General features: G+C 34.8%; 1 protein-coding gene across 1 annotated transcript; it reads left to right on the top strand.

The window, feature by feature from the left end:
- The first annotated feature begins 6200 nt into the window (after positions 1–6200).
- LOC107884398 (espin-like) lies at positions 6201–7716 on the top strand. The gene has a single exon (XM_016806358.2). The coding sequence runs from the start codon at positions 6238–6240 to the stop codon at positions 7651–7653; it is 1416 nt and encodes a 471-aa protein (XP_016661847.1). The 5' UTR covers positions 6201–6237; the 3' UTR covers positions 7654–7716.
- The last annotated feature ends 2353 nt before the right edge of the window (positions 7717–10069 follow it).

Here is a 10069-nt window from a genome sequence, read left to right as displayed (position 1 = left end):
TTAACCGGAAACTGCTGTATTTTACTAAAAATATTAAAAATTATATTAGGTTGTATAATATTATATTATATTAGAAAAATTAAATTATTGTTTAAACAAATTGTATATATTACCTCTGAAGCAACAGTTGCTACAACAGATTGAGTACTTAGTTCAGTTTTCTTAGTAAGCTCCTTTAAATTTGCCATTGCTCTTTTCGCTTCGATTTTGACAATATCGGGAAAATGAACATGCGATATCTTGGTTACATCACTTAGAATGGAATTTTCATCTGTATGTATTCTGGCTTTACATTTTTTTTTTAAATTTTCAACACATTTCCATATAGTTTTTTTTATCATTTCTACTTTCAAAACGATGTAAAAAACCATCATGCACGAGTATATCTTTTCCTCTTTCGCTTTTAATAAAATCTAGAGGCATATTAATTATAATTTTTTATTTTTTATTAACTCGATTATATAATTATTAGCACTAGACTACACCGTCAATCACAGTCAACTGAAATTTGTAAACACAGTACCTATACACTATAGAAGAAACGAAACATTATTATTTGTATTCCAGATAAAGAACATCCGATAATATTGTTATCGTAATATAATATAACTGTAATAATGCTAGTTGTACATTTGTACACGCTGTTATTTAACTTACTATCGCAAAACGTTTTATACCTAATGATTATTGTCAATTTGTACCTACATAACGTTTTTAACCAGTATTCGCGTTTCGCGACGAAAATATACTACGACTATTTTACCAAACGACCAATTTACAAAACGACCAATTTCAGACGACAAATTTTACCATGACCAATTGTATACGACCAATTGACATAGACTCAATATAATAATATATTTAATAAATATTATTATATTATTTATATTATTATAAATATTATATATTATATTTTGTTATAGCCTATAGGTAGGTACGTGTCACGAATTAAGATATACTTAATGTATATCCGTGGTACGTGTGTTCACATTTATATTTACATTTCTGGGCTTTTTTTCCGCCTACCGGCGTGCAGCAAGCACGGCGCGCGCGAATCGCCGTCCTTGCCGCGGCCGGTCCCGTGTTCTGTGACAGACCGGCGGGTGCCAGCCGAGTCAGTCACAGAACACGGCACCGACGCGGCAGCTCATTCATTAATTTTCGCCGAATACGCGGGTCGTCGAAAAGACTCGTTTTGAGCAATCTGTAACCGCACGTTATTGCAACCGGCGTCCCTCGTGACCGAACCGGTCTGACCCGCGCTTTGCACAATACATATAGATCCGGTCGATACGGTCGTACGCCTCCCGACGTCAATCGTGCTTGGTGCAGCGTTCTGTCCGTGACTGTCGGCTCACGTTAGTGCCGACCGACTGTATTCCGAATCTCATCATATTGTGCACAAACAAATAGTTGGCCGACTGCCCAGCGTGATGTCATTGTTTGAATAACTATATTACCCTTAAGAAAGATTACGATGACATCGGAAAATACTTCGCGTGGCGCGAACAATGGACCAAGCATTTTCATTGGGGCCCATTCATTTGTAATAAGAATCAACATTTTTTTTTTTTTTTTTTATGTGGACAAAAAGTAATCACTGAATAATTGTTGTAACAAACGCGGCACGTCAAACAAAGTTTTTAGGATTTCTAAATGTGCTCACATTAGCACAGACAGAAAACGTTATATTTCAGATAAACAATGTGAAAAAAATGTCATTGTTAAACGTAGTTAAAAATTTAGAAACAAAAGAAACCAAAAAAAAAAACAAGACATATTAATACTAACAAAAAAATGGCTCAAAGTGGGCATTAGTAGGTAAAAAAAATAATAAAAAAAGCAAGTTAAGTGCGAATCGAAACACGAATCCCCTCTTCAAAAAGATTATAATATAATATTATTATTATTATTTATTTATCTATTCCATTAACACAAACAAAGGGTAAAGGTACAACAAGATTCTATATCTCAACATTCAATTATTAAATCATTTTTACCAATCAAATAGAGTAAAATTATAATACAATTAAAACAATTTTAATTTATACCAGAGTATAGGTAATAAACGACGTTGTACTGGGAGATATTTTAATTTTTCAGTGACTTTATTCGAATTAGGTTAATTTGCAATTCAGGGTCTGCAGACATCAATGGACGCATTCTACGACGAAATCGAAAAGACCGTAAACGAGTCGTAAAAAGTTTAGTCACTATAAAATACAGTGAAGTATCAACTTCTAGAACAGCAACAGGTCATCAGTGATTCATAGGACGGTGGACGGTTTGGTCACAAAACTCACAGACGCGGTGTACGCGATTTTCTGTCCGGCGGCGACACGCTCGGCAACAAATCCAAGACAGGAAAAAACAGACAAAATACTATACTGTTTTCATGTTTAATAAACAAATATTCTTTTGAAATGTGTAAAAAAAAATGTAATTTTATTGTAGAAAAATACTGCACAGTTAAGGGCGCTAATTTTTTTTATCAGCTCAGAGCGCCTCGCGACATAGATCCGGCACTAATTATGGTGTCCAAAGACCGTAGACCATCGTCGCACAATAACAAAACACATTGTGTAGTTATATATATTATATAGGTCAAGGTAATACGCATATATCAGTTATAAGTATTGTAAACCCAGCAACTTTTTGGCTCATAAACAGCAGAAATAATTATCCACAGAGTGCCAATAAGCTCAGTCTTCCATCGTGTAGAAAATTCACTTTATCTGAACGCCGCAGCGAATCGTTTAGAAAGTGTCGTTTCTTTTCCGCAAGATTTCTGTGCGGTGAACATTGGCGTTGGTAGTTTTTAGGATCGATAAGGGGTGGAGGCAGTGAAATTTATACTAAGATCCGGCCATGGCCCGACATTTTTCGACCACATTTTATTTACATTATTACTCCCTGATAAGTTATAAGAAAATGGTTAATACTAGAATAGGTAACCTGTATCGTGGGCGGTGGTAAATGCTTACACCTTTTAACCCGGAATTGCATCATTTAAAATTTAAGTTAAATCTGTCACTGAAGAGCGGTGTGGGAGACAATAATTATCTCCCCACCCCTATGGCTTATTTTTAAATTTGATTTTTTAGGAACCGCTGGCCTCCGAAGTAGCAACTACAAAATATCCTAGTCAGGTGTCGCTTTGAAATCATTACACTTTTTTCCTCGCTTTGATTGTTTTTACAGCATAAAATATGACAGTTAAATACAATATTCTGACACCGGTGTGAATAAATAATATAATGCAATTAAAACCAATTAAATGTTTGGAAGATTCGTCGCATAATTTGTCGTAAACACATTAGTTCAAGTCACTGCAGATGAGTAATATTCAAGCGAATAAAAAGGTTTTTGATTACACGGGATATATTATTGACTACTTTCGCGGAATTTCGAGCGTTCTATAGTGGTATAATATACACGTTTTCCACCGTAAACGCTCAACAGTATACATAATTATATATTTTTTTTTACTGATCACGAAGCCCGACAACTATGGCCATTAGCTGTTTGATTTTGTTTGTAGGGGAGGAAATTGTAGGTTTGTAAACACGTGTTTGGCAGATTTTTTAGTGGGCACCCGTAGGTACCTGCCATGCCCGGGTGAGCGGCACCTCTCTCCGGACACCGTGACTTACCCGAAGAAAAATTCCGGGGTTCGAACCGACGCCTTAATCCACTCGGCCACTCCATCTCCCATACGCAATTATAAAATTATATTCAAAACAACCTTTTGCAGGCATTTTAATATTCGCCTAATATAATACATTATTATTACCAAGCGTATTCAGTCAAGCAATTTCGCAATATAATGACTTTCCCTATTGTAGCGGGAAAATTACGACTCCAGTGGCTGTACTGGCAAATAACATAATATTATTATTACCACAACATCCAAATAAAATAATATTTATTAAATAATAATATTATTATGTTATTGTAATAGTAATAGTTAATTTTATTATAATTAGAGTGTTTTATGAGAGAAGTTAGTGAATATATGATAATACTAATTACTATACAATGTAGTACCTACCTTCTACCTAGTACCTACCCATACCTATTTTATAGTGTAGGTCATTGGTACAACTAGGGGGTTGCAAAAGGGTCTTTAGCATCCCCCAAGTTCTAATTTAGACCCCTTGTTTTTTAGGTTTAACTATCATTATTATAGTGAAGTACTTATACTATCAAACTTATGTTTTTAAAATATAGCGCCAATGGTGTAAGTACGATTTAATTTAAAAATTATTTCTACTAATTGAGACGGGAAAATAATGTAATACTGAAAGCACACTGCCTGTTTACAATTTTTCTAATTGCGTACTTTTGATAAACTGAAGTTTAAATGATTAAAAATGTCTAGAATAAAAAAAACCTACCGCCACAGCCAGAGCACAAAAACCCGCAGTGAAAAATAGCACGTTTTGTATAATGTCGAAAATAATGAATTATTATATTATTATTATTATATTATTTTAGATCATTAGTTATTATATTAATTATGCTGGATATTACACTCTTAAACTAAAATATTATGATGATTATTTATTTTTCAGCTTCTCTAGCTGAAATTCTAGTAACCCATCAAGATAGGCTTATCCAGATATTTTATTATAATGGTGTGTTAAAAATGTAATTAAAAGTACTAATTATATAAATTGTAATGTTTTTGTTTTTAACTCACAAAGCAAACAGGTATCTAAGATAATATAATAAACCACTATAAATCACAATATTTGATTTTCATTAAATACTAAGGAGAGTACCTATATTGTTTTTAATACAAGTTAGTTACAATAAGTACCAAGGAACCATAAAAACATAATTTTAATATTAAAATAAGGGAGCAAGTGGATGTCGCTCTGCTGTACAATAGGTTACAAGTGGGTCACTGTTTAATGGATGGTATCAAATTTAAATTCAATAATATAATATCATTATATATGATAAACGAATCTGAGCTGAGACGATTTGTCAGTGTGGATATTTTATATTATGTATATTGTTGTTACTTAGGTACTACAGCGGTAGCTGGTAATTTGAATTAAAATTATAAAATGACAACCAAATAACTAAAAACGATATTCTTGGTTATTTAATATGTAATTCATAGGCGCGAATTGGGGGGGGGGGGCTTGGGGATGCTAAGCCAGAACCTTTCTTAGCCTGTGGTGTAAAAGTAAAATTAAACATATTTTGCGGGTTTTGTATTAGTGGTGTCATTTGGGGCGGGGCAATTGGGGCATTTGCCCCAGTCTAGTATTTACATCAACCTTAAGTCAGCACATTTACCACACGCCCCCCCCCTCCCCGTTAACCACTATGGCACTATGCTATGAGAATCTGAGTAAAACAATGTTGAGTCGGAAAAGCTGTAAAAAATTGCCCTAGTCTAATGAAAACTTACCATATCCTGACCAAAACTCGCTCGATCCCGCGAATCTCCCATTCAACGACTAATGTTCGTTTATGTTTGGAACGTTTGGCAACACTCGACGCTATAACAATAATACATTATCAGCATTCCGCTTAGCAAACGCCAAACTGTACAATTGAGCGCTGCTCTATATACGGACGTTATTTGAGATTATGGCATAATATATTAGCGTATTATCTTAATATATAAAATGACAAGTACTACTATAAAATAACTTTTGACCATATAAAATTACTAGTTTACTAGGTATAAACCAACTAGTTTATATGGTCCAAGAAAATAATATAGTCCATAAAAATAACCCCGAGTGCCATATTATAATAATACTTCCTAACCTCAAAATATGTCTAACCAGCATGGCTTTTACGGCAACTATTAGGAAACGGTTATTCATATAGTGTTGACGTGGCCTAGTGAAAGGAATGGAATATGCCAATAATATCATGGAATAAAAACAACTTTTTATGTAATATTCCACGATATCCACGAGACCTGTATGGCTGTATCACGATATACAATAGGTTGAGTCATTTGTAGTTGGTAGTGTTTGTACCGTTCCGCAGCATCCGTAGACTGAAGTTCTTTGTTACTTGTTTGTCCTCAATGTCTTGTTATAGTAGTTACTATTTGTTACTTCATAGTTCGTACTTGTTAATTATTGTTTACGTGGATTTTATATTCTATAATCTAATTATTGATCATGAGTGATCATTTCAAGTTTTCTTACGCGTAGACAAGTACTCGACCGTACATTTGAAGCGGACGTCGTCGAATACCGAAAAATGTACCAACTACCCAGCCTGGCGAAAATGGCGTACTACGCCTGCAAAAACATTGAACGTGACAAGTTTGACTTGCTGAACACACCGGACATCGATTTGCAAAATTGTTGCGAATCCCTGTTAGAATTATTCAAAGTCGACAAAAACCAAGACGAGTGCAACGATAGGCAGACAATGTTCAGTCAGTCCCAGTTCGACATCAATGACGATATGTTTAAACACATATGCGAGAAGGCAGCGTTCAACGGGCACATCGATTGCCTGAAACTAGCACACGAGATAGGCGTCCCTTGGGACACCGTGCCTGGATGGACCAGTTTCAGAGGTAAGGCGTGTGATCTGGCGGCGAAAACGGGCAATCTAGAATGTCTAAGGTACGCCTTTGAGAACGGGTGTCCCTGGGACGAGGATACGTGTAGCAGCGCAGCGTCTAACGGTCACCTGGAGTGCCTCACTTACGCACGGGAAAACGGGTGTCCCTGGAACGAGGATACGTGCAGCAACGCCACGAGGGCTGGTCACCTAGAGTGCCTGAAATACGCATGGGAAAACGGGTGCCGCTGGGACAAGTGGACATGCAGCAACGCAGCGTCTAACGGTCACCTGGAGTGCCTGAAATACGCACGGGAAAACGGATGCCGCTGGGACGAGCAGACGTGCAGCAACGCAGCGATTAACGGTCACCTGGAGTGTCTGAAATACGCACGGGAAAACGGGTGCCGCTGGGACAAGCGGACGTGCAGCAACGCAGCGTTTAATGGTCACTTGGAGTGCCTGAAATACGCACGGGAAAACGGGTGCCCATGGTCCACGGACACGTGCACCAATGCCGCAAAAAACGGTCACCTGGAGTGCCTCATTTACGCACGGGAAAACGGGTGCCGCTGGAACAAGTGGACGTGCAGCAACGCAGCGTCTAACGGTCACCTGGACTGCCTGAAATACGCACGGGAAAACGGGTGCCGCTGGGACAAGCAGACATGCAGCAACGCAGCGTCTAACGGTCACCTGGAGTGCCTGAAATACGCACGGCAAAGCGGGTGCCCGTGGAACGAGGAGACGTGCAACGACGCCGCATTAAACGGTCACCTGGACTGTCTGGTGTACGCACGAGAAAACCAATGCCCCTGGGACGAGCGTACGTGCAAAAACGCCGCGATGAATGGACACCTAGAGTGCCTGAAATACGCACGGGAAAACGGGTGCCCGTGGAACCGTACCACGTGTAACTCCGCAGCGTTCAATGACAGGTTTGACTGCCTGGTGTACTCCTACGAGAGAGGGTGCGACTGGGACTTTATGCATTTCTTGGGTAGGTCAATATACAGCCACTCGAAATGCGCTGAATACGCCCGCGAAATATGGTCCCGGGAGCGCAATGCGTATCTTCAACAATGTAACTCAAGTAATATCTGAAGTAATATCACCGATTTTTTTTTAACCTTATAAAAAAAACCTGTATTTTTATTATGAATTTATTTTTTGTGTTCTTAGCGATCTTTTTATATAAAGCAAACGTTTGATAATTAATATATTTTTAAAGTTGTATAATAAATTTTTTTATAAAATGTATTTACTAGTTGTTATCTTTGATAGTTTGAAAAAGTTTGATGCATAGGTACCTACATCTTCACCAAATCATACTGTATCGAATCTATGAAAAAAATACTTGTGTGTCAGTAGTTGTTACACAAAAACAGTACATAACGTAATTGAATTTACTTAAATTAACAGGTACCTACTACCTATTTAACTTTGACTGGAATTAAAATAATATAATCGTACTTAACTGGATGGTTGTTGATTAATGGTAAATTTCAATAACAGATAATAATCTATATTTATAAATTACTAGGTATTCATTAGGTTTATCTTTGACAAAACAATTTAGATCCATTACAAATTTTAATAAAAATTATTTTGGGCATTAGTTTGGTCCGTCCCCCCGTCCAAGTAAAAATAATAGTTGGGGTACGCAAAAAAAAAATAAAAATAATAGAGGGGCTCCGTCCCCCTGCGCACCCCCCCCCCCCCCAATTTGAGCACTGATTAAGTTATAATAATAGTAAGAACTAATGGAGGAAAGTTAACTCCAATTTTATTAAAATACTTATTAACTATACCTTGATGTTTACAAAATTGCATATGTATTCCAATTACTTTTATTTATTTATTTGGATAGGTAATATAAAAATGAAATATGAGAACCAACTAAAAAAAAAACTAAGTACCGATAGTAGTAATAATACTTTAGTATAGGTTTATGGAATTAATTATAGTTTAATATAATAGGGTCACATTTTAATATTATTATATTAAATACCTATTTGTTACTTTTACTTATTAACATAATTACAAACAGAGTAATAATAATAATAATAATATTTATTAATAATGATAAAAATAATAATAATGTATATTTGCAAGCAAATGATAAAATAAAAATTGCAATAAATAATACAGTAATAAGTTTGTTTGCTCACCTCCTATAAGCAAAGCTTGTGGTGAAGGTGAGAGGTTCTTAATTTAGTCATTATATTCAAATACTATTAACATGTAGTAGGTAGCAATGAAATAGACATATAAGGTTTATCATTACAAAATAAAGTTAAAACTAAACTCAAAATAAAAAAACAAATTTATGATGGGGTGATCATAAATTGACAGGCGCTAATTGTGTGACATCTAATATTGTTACAATGTTAAAATAAAACAAAATGAACAGATAAAATACATAAATAAATAGATAGAACAACAATTTATACAATGGATAATACATAACGCTTAAAATGAATAAAGTTAGGATAATTATTAATATTTATTTCCAAATTTCTACAAAGAGTTATCGCTCGATTTAGGCAACTCTTGTTACCAAAATGTTTATGGCAAATTGGTGCTATTATATTAATATTTTTTTTAGCCTTGTATTATAGTTATGATAAAAATTTTTAAAATATTTTTTATGTTTAAAAGCTAATAGTAGGGTACATTTGGTAAGCAATCTATCGAGACTGAGTACATTAAATTCCTCATATAAATAATCAGAATTTGTGTAATTAGACAAACTTAAAATAAATTTAATAATCTTCTTCATGATAACTCTAACTTTGTTTAAATGGATATTGTAAGGTCCTCCCCATATCTCTATCCCGTATGAAATTACTGACTGCACAAAAGATATATATATATAACACTCAATTACTGTTTATTGAATATGGATCGCAAATCATTAAATACAAAAAATAATTTACGGCTAAGTCGTAGATATAGCTAATATGTGTCACCCATTTTAGTTGGAAATCAATAAATAATCCAAGATATTTGATTGAGTCAACTCTTTCAATATTTAAACAATATTACAGTTATTATATTTTTTGATATGGCAAAGTGTGGTAGGTATGTAAACAATAAACATAATTTCTTTTCAGCGTCAGAATTAGTATTCTGAATATTAAAGAGAATATATTTAGATTTTGTAAGGTTTAATTCAAGAAAATTATTATTAAACCACAAATTTATATATAAAAGACTTGAATTGCTTTAGTGTATAATTTATCAGTATTTTTTTCATTTATAAGAATAACAGTATCGTCTGCAAAACACACTATATTGGCATCAACATCAATATTAAGCAATCCATTTATATATATAATAAAAAAAAATGGGCCCAAGTACAGTCCCTTGTGGTACACCGTGATTCAAGGACATAGAATTGCTATACTTTTGATTAATTTTAACATACTGTATCCTATTAGTAAGATATGATCTTATAAGATAATTTCCAATACCTCTAATACCAGCATAGTATAGCTTCTTAAGCAATAGATCGTGG

The sequence above is a fragment of the Acyrthosiphon pisum genome, chromosome A3 (assembly GCF_005508785.2).
Source record: "Acyrthosiphon pisum isolate AL4f chromosome A3, pea_aphid_22Mar2018_4r6ur, whole genome shotgun sequence".
In the NCBI taxonomy this organism is placed as follows: domain Eukaryota; kingdom Metazoa; phylum Arthropoda; class Insecta; order Hemiptera; family Aphididae; genus Acyrthosiphon; species Acyrthosiphon pisum.
The sequence above is the reverse complement of the archived record's forward strand: the minus strand, read 5'-3'. Positions and strand labels throughout refer to the sequence as shown.

What these genes read in the sequence shown, in the direction of transcription:
- LOC107884398 (XM_016806358.2), top strand. Translation starts at nt 6,238, where the DNA reads ATGTACCAACTACCCAGCCTGGCGAAAATGGCGTACTACGCCTGCAAA.